Source organism: Nematostella vectensis, chromosome 1, assembly GCF_932526225.1.
Source record: "Nematostella vectensis chromosome 1, jaNemVect1.1, whole genome shotgun sequence".
In the NCBI taxonomy this organism is placed as follows: Eukaryota; Metazoa; Cnidaria; class Anthozoa; order Actiniaria; family Edwardsiidae; genus Nematostella; species Nematostella vectensis.
The window spans coordinates 13,088,794-13,102,655 of record NC_064034.1 but is presented as its reverse complement, the minus strand read 5'-3'; the positions used below and the strand labels follow the sequence as shown (position 1 = coordinate 13,102,655).

General features: G+C 39.3%; 1 protein-coding gene across 1 annotated transcript; it reads right to left on the bottom strand.

The window, feature by feature from the left end:
* Positions 1-11,271: 11,271 nt before the first annotated feature.
* On the bottom strand, positions 11,272-13,219 carry LOC116620124 (forkhead box protein I3). Its single transcript, XM_032385706.2, has one exon. It carries the CDS (start codon positions 12,880-12,882, stop codon positions 11,977-11,979), a length of 906 nt encoding a protein of 301 aa, XP_032241597.2. The 5' UTR covers positions 12,883-13,219; the 3' UTR covers positions 11,272-11,976.
* Between the last annotated feature and the right edge of the window lie 643 nt (positions 13,220-13,862).

The window sequence follows — 13,862 nt, the reverse complement described above, 5'->3', positions numbered from 1 at the left end:
CTAAAGAAGAGTTGGGCGTAAAGAAAATAAGCAAGTCGGTGAAAATTTTAGGCGTTCATTTTAGTTACGATATAACCCTGTTAAAACAACTGAATTTTGACAAAGTACTTAAATCAATTGCTAAAATTATGAATATGTGGAGCTGGAGAGGTCTGACACTATTAGGGCGAATTCAAGTTATTAAATCTTTTATTTTGCCTAAGATCCTTCATAATCTAATACCCCTTTCAAAATCTCCAGACTATATCAAAAAGATTAACACATCTATTTTCAACTTTCTATGGAGCAACAAGCCAGAAAAAATCAAACGATCAGCTATAATAAACGATTTGGATGCGGGAGGTCCTAAGATGCCAAGTATTGAAGACCTGCTAAAAACGCAAACAGTGATCACTATTAAAAAGTTTCTTGACAACACACCAGTCTTATGGAAAACGTTTTTGCAATTTTATTTAAAGGAAGTAGGTGGAATATTTTTATTTTTGTGCAATTTCGATCCGTATCTTTTATCAGTTAAAGCCTCACCCTACTATTTCGAATGTCTTATAGCTTGGTCCGAGATTGCTTCCGAGTCATTTACTATTACATCAGACTACCAAATCTTTCATCAGGTTATTTGGAACAATAGAAATATCCTTGTAAATAAACATTCCTGCTTTATTAAATCTATTTTCAATAAGAAAGTGATAAAAGTAAGAGACCTCTTTGATTGTAATGGGACTTAAAGATGATTTCATTGGCATCATCGTATTTCTCAGGAAATGAAATTTTTTAATTATTTGCAATATACCACGCCTTCCCTTCAAACTGGAAATCCTTCTTAAAATCATGCAAGAAGCCCATGCCAGAATCTGATGACAATGAATTATGTCTTAAAATAAATAATAAAACGTATTTAGTCAAAAACTTAACATCTACAAATATATATAACTTCTTTGTATCAAAATCGGACACCCCCCCCCCCCCCCCCAACTGCTCAGAAAAAATATGACCTCAAATATGCATCTCTGACAGATTCTCTTGATTGGAAAAATATTTATATTCTTCCTTTCAAGGTAACGAAATTGCGAGAATTCCAATATAAAATGGTCAATCGAATAATTCCGGTAACAGTTTTTTGTTTAAAATTGGTGTGTAAACATCGCCTCTCTGTTCCTTTTGCCAGTCGGATGTTGACACCTTGGAGCACTTCTTCTTTTCCTGTAACGAAGTGCAAAGTTTCTGGCAATCCTTCCATGCTTGGTTACTAAGCCTTGATCTACATCTTCCTCTTTTAAAAGAAGTAGACGTTTTTCTTGGGGCTTTAGCAAATTTTGAGAACTCTTTGCTGATCAACCACCTTTTGATCCTAGCTAAATATCACATCTTTAAAAGTAAATTGAAAAAACAAAACCATATCGAGATGGCTTCTTGAAAAGAGTGAAAGCAGTTTTCCAAATAGAAAAAACAATAGCATCCGAAAATCATAAACTAGAAACTAGTGCAGTATTGTTTTTTATAATGTTACAGTGTTGATAATAAAATATATTAAAATATAAAAAAATGCAACAGACGTACAGTGAATGTATCAAACATTAAGTACTTTAAAAAAAGCGAAAGATAGAGGGGGCTTAAATGTGTAGATGCTCCCACAAACTTGAAAAAACTAGAAACCTAGTATTCTAGGTGCAAGTTTACTTGTGTGACCACAGTCATTGTAAATGTACTCCACTGGACACTGAAATCTTTTTTTGCTTCAGAAGTTTATATCTTACTGATTCCCCCAAAAAATGTAGTTTATTTCATAATTTAATTCTTTATTATCAGGGCTTTGACTATAGATTTTTTTAGTGTGACAGTATTTAGAATTAGGAGGGTGTTATTTTTTGGACAAAACCCCTGTATTCTAGCATAAAAAGGGACTTTTAAAAAAAATTCAAGGTGCTAAGCAATGAATAATAGTTTTCAGTACTTTACTAAATTGTTGGTCAAGCCCTCCTTGTCTATAACTTCCCCTCCTGGTGAAATTTTAGTTGCCACAATGTCAACTAACTGAAATTCATAAAATCTTGTTAAATTTTTTAAGTCTGGTGCACACTAGCAACAATACTGCATTATTCTGGCCTATAAGTGTAATAAAGCAGCTAAAATGATCATGAGATTGCATTGTTTCTAGTATTTTGTGCTCCTGTGCTCTTTTCGTATTCTAGCGTGGGAATTATGTGATGCTGTGATTTGCTAGTGTGCACCAGAAGTTGAAACTAGCCACCATCATAGCCAGAAAACCAACGGGGAAAACAATAAGCAGAGGGTGACTATTATAAGCATGACATATCAGGAAAATTTGGTGACAGTTATATGAGAAATGTCTTCAGAAGAAAATCACCCCCATTCCCACTTCTGGATCTGTCTCTGTATGGGTGTGTTCATTAGGAATGAGGTATAGACATGAAAGCCCTACAGAAAATATAGGACAACAGACAGAATCATTTTCAAACATTAAAAATTATATTTTTGATATCAAATCTGGCATCCCATTTTAGCCCGGCAATGTTTTGAAAATAAGAAAATAATATAACAATTGTCAATTATACCCACATGCAGTTTCTTCTTTTGAACAGAAATTCTGTCCAATGCTTGACTATAGGGTACAACTTAGTTTAAATGAACATTTCACCTTATAAAAAAAAGATAACAGAGGTTAACAGTAGCAGATCTATGGGGAGGGTTTAGTGGGTTTAAAACCCCATTTGGGCTGCTTGAAAGCCATATGTAACAAAAAGGTTACCCCCTCCCCCCTTTGTCACTGAGCCAACCCCCCTTTGGCAAAAAGCTAGATCTGCCCCTGGTTAAATGTATAAGCACTAAGCTCCTGATTTCTTTCCATGCAGAAGTCTTTAAATGTAAGAATGAATCTTTATACCATGCCAAATAAAATATAAGCATGACATATGAGGAAAATTTGGTGACATTTATATGAAAAATATCTTCAGAAAAAATAACCCCCATTCCCACCCCTGGATCTGTCTCCGTATGGGTGGTGTTCATTAGGAATGAGGTTTAGACATGAAAGCCCTACTGAAAATATAGAACAACGGACAGAATAATTTTCAAACGTAAAAAAATATATTTTTGATATCAAATCAGGCATCCCATTTTAGCTGACAATGTTTTGAAAATTACAAAATAATATAACAATTGTCAATTGCACCCACATGTACTTTCTTCTTCTGAACAGAACTGAACATTCCACCATTATAAAAGAAAAGACGACAGCGATTAAATGTATAATCACTAAACTTCTGTTTCCATGCAGAAGTCTTTAAAAAGTAGGCATGTATCTTTATACCAAGCCAAAAGAAATTCGGCAAATCAGAATGCAGAAATTGCTTTGTTTATTTGGCAGTATCCACTCAAACTTTGCATCATGCACTGGATTTACGTAAAATAAGTTGCCATCTAGCATGGTATAAAATAGTTATACAATGATTTATTGTAGCATACTGCAGAACATTAAATACCCCACTCGTCATGTATCTCAAGAGCATACCCCTTGAAAAAAAAATATCCCAGATAAATAAGCTCATACATATGTGCTCATTTCACTAGGCCAGACCCTTTCAATTTCAATGATTATCTTCGCAACTGCTAGCATAGCACCCCAACCAAAAAGAAAAGGCAAGACAAAAACGTTTACCACGACTCTGCTTTATTGTTTAAGTCTGCTACCTCTCTTCTGCGACTTATGCGAGTTACCTCAAACACGCTCTCAGGCACTGAACGTTAGATTCCATGATGCGGCATATCACTTGCGATGTAAAAAAAAACTAAATGGCGGGGTACCCATGGGGTACCCACGAGGTATTCGCTTGTTCAAAGCATCAAAATGATGACAAAGTATTGTAGATCCTGCCGATTGGCCGCAATTTTGCATAATGATTAGGTAAACTGATTCCTCCAATTTTACTTATGACCCTAACTGAAAAAAGACGGGGAATCGACTTTGATCCCCGTAACCTTTTCTTAGATATGCTACAATTCGCTCAACGAAGGCTTATAGAAGAAATACACCTTTTTATTCCCATAGATTTTAACCCCAATTCCCCTCCCCTCCAAAACAAAATAATAAATACTTTCTCAGAAAATATTTGTATCGATGTGCCGTTACACGCAATGCTTCAAGGGTATAAAATAAGCAAACAAGCGTTTCGTAACCTTTTGTAATAACCTTCTTGCCTAATATTTCCCTTACGACACATGGATTCTCCAGTACAACCTTATGTGAAATAGCTGTTTATAATAAGAATAGGTAGTTTTTTTAAAGCGTTATTTTACTCTAAGTAGACAGAAAATGCGTTGACTGAACAAGAATATTCGGTAATAGGGCTTCCGTATGTGAATATGAATATGACTATAATGTACTGTACTCGGTACTCTAGTACAGTGCTCGGTTCCTAGAAAGCATGTTAGCGCTTATCCACGGATAAATATGGTTTTGAGACATTTGATTGGATAACAACCTTATTTAACTCTGGGTTAGCGTTAACCTGCTTTCTAGGAACCCGGCCCTGATTTCGGCGACTTGAGAAATATACCGGAGGTCAATATTTTAACCCTGGCAGCTTAGACGTGAAGATTAGGCGCAAATGACTGTGATACTGTGGGAACTTACTAACAGCTGTTTACCACGGGGGCTGGGTGGAAACCAGCCTTTAGCAAATTCCCAGCGAGAGGGGTGATAAAGCGGAGAAATCAATTATTTTCGACCAGCTTCAAACAATGAACACGGATACACCGACCCCGAGCGTATATAGTGGGTCATAAAAAATAAGATCCTCTTGCAATTTGCTGCCAAATTCGTTTTATTTGGGTGAGATCCATCCACGGACAATTAGCTAAAATTGCGCATCAACATCTCCCTGAAACCTTCTTTTTATTCTCTCCTATTCGCACATTGCTTCGCAGGAAAGTTATATTATTTTTGAAACACGTAGACAATTGCTTTTCTTGCATAGAATATAGTGTATAAAATATAGCTTTTGAAAGATGAGACACATGTTTGGTTCTATGGCATACATGGACAAATTCGGTACAATTTCAGGAAATTAATTCTTTTTATTTGCAACAATGCTGCCACAAAAGTTGTACGATTTGCTTCTCGTTTTACCTAGACAAAGGAAATGTCAGAACGTCCTTTTCCAGCGAAAAAAAAACGGGCTGCGGAACAGTTGTTTTGCGAAACAAACAACTAACAATTCCTAAACGTGTTAAACTAAACACAACCATGATGTAATTAATGTATGCAAAAAGACCAATTTTCGTAACCACTTATGAGATTGGCTTCCTTATTTCAAATATGATTTTCATATCAACGCTGGAAACAGTTAGCTATTTCTGTAAATTGCATTTTGTAATTTATCCCTTAGCCGTCTTCAAAGCAGCTCCAGCTCCCGAGAAAATAAAGCCCTGTCGGACACCGCCAAGAACTTCTTATATTCTTCATTTAATCGGTGATGAACGATGGGATGAATGTTAACTTGCGAGCCATCAAATGTGGCTTTGCTCTTTCTAACACAAGGGATATTTATATGAAAATACGCCGCTTGTTCCTTGCCTAAACAGGCCCGTACCCAGGATTTTTCTTGGGGGGGGGTGGGGGGTGAGGGGGGATTGAGGGAGTTCTCTGATAAAAATCTGACCATCCGCGAAAAAAAATGCTTTTTTATGCCTTTTAAGTATCTCCACGGGACATTTATTGTCGGATTTGACTACATAGCAGAGAGATCTAGCTTATGCTTTATAGTTTTGTCTACAAATCGCACGCCTATTGAGAACTTAAAGTTGACCTTCGGCCGTTGTGGGGGGGGGGGGGGGGGGGGGGTGCGTTCGCCCCCACTGCACCCTCCCTTGGTACGGGCCTGCTAAACAAAGAACGCCCTCGGTGTCTCGTCAGATAAGATAATCTTTGTGTGCATTAACGATATTGTCAGGGGAAGAAAATGGTGAGCCATCTGGCTTTTTTTTCGCCAATTTTCGGTGGTATCCAGTGCAGATTTAGACACGCAGATGGTCCTGCAAGAAGGTTACTGTCAATGGGGTTTGTGGTTTTCTAGTAGCTTGCACATCCGTTTCCGCTGATGGCCTCTACTCGGCATTCCAAGTGGCGACAATGCTGTTAGTCTGATGGATTACCAAATCACTGTTTGGCCTACTTCTTTTCTTTACCTGCTGATTTGGAATCTTTCCCGATTTGCTTGTATCTATGCCTTATTCCTTAATGCTATAGAAGTTCGTTTCCATACCTGATATGGTATACCACGCCATGCCATGAGACTTGAGTTTTGAAAGTGTTGCCTTTGTATCACCGCTTAATGTAACAACTACCGCTTAATGTAACACTAACGCTTAATGTAACAATGTAATGTAATGTAAAGTTTTAAAAGTGTTGCCTTTGTATCACCGCTCAATGTAACAACTGCCGCTTAATGTAACACTAACGCTTAATGTAACAATGTAACAAAAATCGCCGCTTTATGTAATACTAACGCTTAATGTAAGAACAAATCAACGCTTAATGTAATAAAACAGTTAACGCTTTATGTAAGAAATTTTCAACGCTTAATGTAATAACGGACTAAACGCTTAAGCGTTAGTGTTACATTAAGCGGCAGTTGTTACATTAAGCGGTGATACAGTCTTCTGGAGATATTGATTTCTCTAGTTTTGATGACGTCATCCCGACCGGAAGCCAACACGGGAGCGAGTGACCGGAAGTGAGTGAGTGACATCACGTTACTGCCTAACACCATATTAAAAAAAAAACTGCGTCCTACGTCCTCGTCCCGCGTCCTGTCCCCGCGTCCCCGTCCGGTTTTAGCATGATCCGTGGTGGGGCGTGCTTCTTTGTTTTTGTTAATGGAGGTGAATCGGGCGAAGATTGTTTTTTGATTGTTTTTTCTCTGCAACAAAGACAATGTCATAAATCTTTCTGTTGTTTCGGGTCCCGGAATCAGTTGGGGTACTTTTGGGGATAATTCGGGTCCTGGGATCGTTTCGGGTCCTGACAACATTTCGGGCTGTACATTTCAGCTGGCGTATCCAAGATTTGCTGACCCGGGATTCGCTTCCACACTCAACCCACTATCTACACGCCTATTCAAAAAAACAAAATCGGGGAGCCCATTCGGTCCAATAGCTGTGGAAGGGTTCAAGGGTGAGGGCAGTCAAATGAGGGACGCCGTAGAGAGCGTTATATGACGCCACGGGGACGGCAAAAGGAGTTAACTAATGTTAAAAAAAATGTGTGCCTTTACTATTTTGTTACGTATGACAAAATCTTGTGTGAGAAGTACAAGGTAGAGAAAGTTGGTTTCAAGTTGACAAAGCGAGGATTAAAAACTGTTGGCCCCAGTAACTAAAGATGATGTATCGCCAGCTGACGAAACGCTCCCAGATCGACAGCCGATCCTAGAGATACAGGAAATCCTAATTCGCCTTGATGGGAGCTCTTGGTTCACGGTAGATCGAGGCAAGAGATCAAGATGCCACCTAGAGATCAAGGGTAAGGGCGCACTTGACAATATAGAAAACCCCTATGGGGCTTTTGAAGTGAAACGCGATCCCGTTCGGTTTGACGAACTTCCCAGCGGCTTTTCAGAGATGGCAAAGGTACTGTCACGGAGGAAAATAACGAAATATAGATCAACGTCATCTTTGACAACTAAATATCTTACATTAATTAAACGCCGACCTTCCTGAAGTTAAGAACCGTTATAAGTACGTTTTGTTTATTCAACTAAAAGGCGTCTGTTTGTTTAAGCAAGTTATATCGACAAAGTAACTTTAGCCGTTCCTATGAAATAGTATAGCGAAAAGTAAAAAGTTGACCCTTGACCCAGTGGAAAAGTAGGAGTTGCGCGTCCCTTTTCCAGGGGTACTTGACAATCGGAATTTGGCCACCAATTCTCGGTTCGCGCTTCTTAACGAAGGAAGAAAAGTTAGGTCTGAGTTCACACATGGTTTGCCCTGTGTAGGATTTGGACCTGGCCGACGACGAAATTAGGATTTAGAACGGTTTAAGATTTTGAGTGCAAAAATGATTGGAATCTTGTCAATCATTATATTCATGTGTGTATCTTGCCATGCGCACTAGCAGTGTGACAAGTTATTGTGTGACAACCGTAGTCAGTAGCAACATGTAAACGTTACGTAAGTCACGGTAGCCCAAGGGTAACAAACTGACACACCCATTGGGGGTAGTTCGTTCCTCGGACGCCCATTGGCTGAAGCCTTATCTAAACAGAGCTTACAGCTTTCCATGGGTGTCAGTGTCGGATTACCTAAGGGACGCCGTTGTAGGACCATATAAAAAGGGGTGCGGTAGAAGCCGCAGTCTTTATCTGGTAAACCTTGAGTTTGTAACAGCGAAGTAAAGCCCGGTACCTGTGCCGCCCCCAACTACAGTCTACTCTCGTTGTTACAGTACACTCGATATAATGTACATTTTAAGTTTAAGAAACTGGCCTCAAAGTTAACTGTTCTGGTGGCAGGCTTAGGTACCTTGAGAGATCACATCAGCAAGCAGTCATTCTGTATGTGCGTAACATTACCCTGAAAGAATAGAGCAGCTACTATATGCGAGGGAGATAAATCAACACAAGGTCGAAGTAGTATATGTAGGCGAGCTCTAGAAAATCGGAAGCATCCCGCCATACATACTACAGCCAGACCCTGCCTCCCCACCTTACCCGAGAGAAACAAAGTACGATGAGAGTCTATGGGTCAGTGGGTCAGTGTTTGGCGGGAAAGACTGCTTGGCGTGGACTCGCATCAACAAGCCTGAAAGGGATTCTGTTTTTTTTTTGAAATCTGAGTTGAAGAAGCAGTTTGCCAGAGAACTGTTGTTATGTCGTTCTTAGAAAAAGCCATTCGAGCCCAGTGTAAGAGAAAGAAGACTAAAATTTCTTACTCTTTACATTATGCAATCTGTCTGGATGACTGCAATAGTTTGTGAAGAGGAACCCTTGAGGTCATTTGAAAGGTATGACACATACTTAAATTAAGGGCTTATATCCATATACAAATATTTAGAAATAAATACATTTAAACAATAAATTGGAATACCCCCCAAGGGCCCTCAAATGCCTAATCGTTGAAGCCGCTGAAAGTAGACGTTATTCAAACACAAATTAAAGAAAAGTTGAATAAACAAAATAAGCCTTTATTGAATTGAATGCTGATTTCATTAATGTATTAGACCTTGTTTATACTTAATTAGGGTTATACCGCCAAGTGGTCTTGTTTTTACTCTCTCGGTCACCCATTCATGTGTGTCGAGCCAACGGAGTGGTGCTTCAGAACTCGACAGTCATCAATCCTGATGTTTCGCCGCAATCAAAGAGTCAAGTTGAACAGCTTATGGCAAAAAGGCAAATAGAAGCATCTCCAATGTGCTTGATCACCTTGCGACCTATTCTTCAGCCGTTCCGTGTGTCAGAGACTCCCGCAGTTTGTGACGACACCCATTCGCGAAGCATATCTTTTGTTCGCTTTCTATAAATAGCGAGGTTTTGCTTGTATGCTTGTAGGACGGATATCGTCACTTTTAGCTTGACTTCTCCCGTGGGAAACACAGTAATCAAATAAAAACGATTCGAATCTCCTAAGGCAATGCGATTGTTTGTAATGATATTTTTTTTTCGTGAGTTTTGCGGACTAAATGCATTGCATGATCAATACAGTGGGGAGTAAGCGCGAAGTAGGGATAGATGAACTCTTAGCTTGATACCAAATACGCGTTTTAGATTTTGTTAAGCGCTTTTGTTTTCCCGAGCAAGGTGCCCTATCGGCCGTCATGTAGCGCGCTTAGTTGAAAATAAAAAGAGTGACAATGAAGCGACGGGAGTTGGGCTTAACTTGGACCATAAACAGATAAACCGTCCTTCCTGCCACGAGACTCTCCAGGGTACTAAGCATGCGACAAACCTACAATGCACAAAACTGATCGAAGAGTTTGACCCAAATCATGAGATAGTGACGTAAAAGTGATTATCCGGTCTTAAATATAACGCTAACATATATCCTGCATCATCATGGCGACATCGTTGATGTAGCATGGCGACATCGTTGATGTAGCTAAAATCAAGCAGATTCGCCTCTGTTCCTTATTAAGTACATTTAGAGCTTCCTGTCTTTATAAGGTCTAAAGACGAAGACATAGGATGGTGCTTCATTTTGAAGTCCTGGGATCACTCTATTGAAGTGTTTATATATTTTGAGTAGGACATGGGCTGGTGCATGGGAAAGCCTTAAGGCGCGACTTAGCAATCACGAGTCCCTACTATTAAGTAGCTCACGCTCGATTGATGTGCCCCATGCAATGTTTTGCCATTAAGAAACAATTAACAGTCACCTGTGCCGCTAAATTCATGACTTTTCGCTATCTCGAGATATGTTTTAGTCTCTTAGAGTAAATAAAGCAATAGTTCCCGCCACCCATATTTGTCAAGGTGGTGTGTTATAGACAATATTAATTGAGAGTGTTTCCTAGTAATTAGTTAAACAGGGCGATAATTTATCGACATTGAAACCAACGAAAGCTTCGGTACACTTGACTGACTTTTCCTAATAAACAAACTTTCAATATGTAAAATCTTGTTTTCATAAGTTTATATTTTTTGTAATAAACAAAATCAGGCTAAACACATGTTGTACACTTTGATAAATGCAGTTTGTGCCATAAACCTGTGTTGTGTTGCTCTGTCATAAATAACCTTTATGAGGAATTAAGATACGTTAATTGGACCAATGTTCTCGCTGTGAACGTTAGTTCAACGGAAAACAATCCTCACGAACAAAGTGAAAGTACTTTTTGTTTAACATCATGTATATCTAAATGATGAGTAGCATTGATTTGTGTATAGTCACTGTCCAATATTACACGGTAAACAATCTTCTGTTCATTTTAACCACACATAAACAATAAATGTCGTCACTGGTGTGTTTTCGAACAAAGGAAAACCTGAAAAATGTTCACCTCTCTCTCCTGACTGACAGCGTGCTCAACTTTTCTTGACATATGGATGATGGCGTGTTCGTTCGTTCGCCACCAGTCTTTGCTTCTCTATCATTGATAAACAAATAAACACCAAACATAAAACGAGGCAAAATAAAAACCCTGAAAGTCATGCTGTATTTGTTTTATAAAAACCTCTTGTCTTCAGGGTAGATTTGAAACGAGATAGAAATTCATGTTAAACAAATGTCTATTGCGTCAATTAAAATGTAAACGACTTTGATTAGAGAAGTTTTATTTGAGTTAAGTATACAGAATGTACCTTTAGAAAATGCGCGAACTCTCTATGGTGCAATATTTACACAGTGCAAGGAAAGAGCAGGTAATACAATTCACCTAGAAACCGCCATGAACATGAAACTAGAACACTATTTAGGCTAACGGGGCCACGCTGCCTAAGGGTTGTGAAATTTCACGACATTTTTCATGATCTTCAAAAGCCTACGTCAGTTTGTTTCCAAGGTGCAAAATTCCATGGAAGCCTTTGTTCATACGCAAACTAGAAACTTCCCGCGTGACAGTAAAACGGCAGTTAACATGATAGAGTACCAGTGCTACATCGCATTAAGGATGCAAAATACCTTTATTCTAATAAAATATATAACTCTTGGAGGAAGTCTGTACATGAATATATGCTGCTTCTTAAATAACAAAAATGATTTCACTATTAACGTGCCATGGCTTTAACTAACTATTTATACAAAAATCTATGTAAAAAGTATTGCGTAGCTATGTCCTACTATTTACAGGACTGTTAACAAACCGAGATATCTACTTCTTTATATAGTAAGTTCTTATGTTCCATAGCTCATCATGATCTGTAGCTATCACTAACCCAATTTAGCGCAAAATGTCAATAAAAACTTTTGCGTGAACCTTCAATAGGAGTTTACTATTTAATATTTATGTCATAATCATACTTATTACTTGCTTGGGGGCGAGTTCATAGATTGTTCTCCAGTGCGTGGTATGTAAACGTAAGGGTAGTAAACAGGTGAAGAGAGAGTCGCATAGTTTCTAAATGCAGAGCCTTCAGTCGACCACGAGAGTCCAGCGTATCCAAGCGAAGTAGGCGAAAAGGTCGGGAAACTTGTGAGACCACTGGTTTCCTCGTAGCGTGGTCCAAGTCCGTATCGCGTGTAGAGCTCTGTTGAGCCGGCGGGTAAGCGTGGAAATGAGAACTCGACTTCGGGGAATTTGCAAGGACTGTAGAATCCTGAGTTGAGGGCCGAAGCTAGCACTGTTCTGTCGGATAAACAGCCTAGACCGTGAATACAGCGGGGTCTACGAGGCTTTCGTGGTCTTCTAAAATTCCCCTTGGAGAATTCGGGCAGATCCTTTGGATGTATCATCCAGTAGTGGCCCTTGCCATTTTCCGCGCGACTTGCCTTCACGAAGCAGTCGTTGCTTGAAAGATTGTGTCGCACGCTGTTACGCCAGCCAGGACCCTTCTCTTTGTCGAAGTGCGGGTATGTCTTGGCAATAAAGTTGTAAATACAGCTGAGAGTCATGCGTCTGGTAGGAACACTAAGAATTGCCTGCGCAATGACTGCTACGAATGTCTCTGAATTGTTTTTGTTGTCCTTAGTTTCATCATCATCATCATCATCTCCATGTTCTTCCCTCTTTTGTCTTTTCGCTTTTTGTTTAGCGATCTCGTCTTCTATCTCCGTCTCGTCTCTCTTTATCACTGCTATCTTTCTCTTTTTTTCCATGGATCCTTTCAGGAAGTTCAGATTTTGATCACTGTTAGAAATAAATGGAAAACGCATGGCACTTTGCGCACCGGGCGAAATCTCTGTTTGCAGAAGACTTTCCACGGAGTACATCTTTAGGAAGTATACTTGCTTTGTATTACTTCGGTCTTAGCTTGATCTATCGCGTTTAACTTCTGAGCTCCTAAACGCGTGAATGTTTACAGGTATTCTGCCAGGGGCAAATACTACGAGCCCCTTTTATATTGTGTGGCCCGACTCATTGATTAAGCATAGCAGGAGGCTGGGGCACAGAAGAACAGATGCGCTACTATTGGCGATGTATATACAGAGTGACATAAGCATTAATGCCTGCCTACTGAAACTCGTTAAACAGTCGATTCTATAGCATAAGAACAGGAACTGTCAAGCGCTTCTCAAGACAGCCTCTAAAGGGTGATTCATTTGGAAGTAATGATATTGGCTCAACGGCGACCAATACCTTAAGTTTATAAAGCTTAATGAGGTCGGCAAATAATGGTATACAAGAGTGATGACGTTTTTGATGGATGCCCTTGCAACTGCGAACTACCCGCCAATAAGCCGACACAGTGCTTTACTACTCGTACCTCAAGTGGTTCCTTTATGATGGAACACGTTTGCAAATCCTAGGTGTCGATGTGATCCATTGTTATCTCATTGCAAGTTTTCTATTGTACACGCAATCGCTTTAGACAAAAAAGAGGAGGGTCGACATGAATTGAAAATCAGAGCAGCGAAGCAAGGGGTTCTTTTTAACTCGTTCACTAATGAGGTGGAACACATACACAAAAATGTTAAGGCTATCCACAAACGTCAAGAATTCTTGATCCGAAACCTGAACCAAGTTGAAAAGTACATTCAATCATATAGGAGACTGATCAAAATATCAATCCGACTAATCAACCCATATCACTAAGGCAATAAAAGCTATTCTTCTCTGCTTACAATTGGAGATATGAAACAAGATACTGGGGATTACATAATATTGGCGCTGCTCAATCGCACATATACACTTCTCGCAAGTGGATTTTCGACGGTTTCCATTTTGATAACAATAACCTTTTTTATGGGTA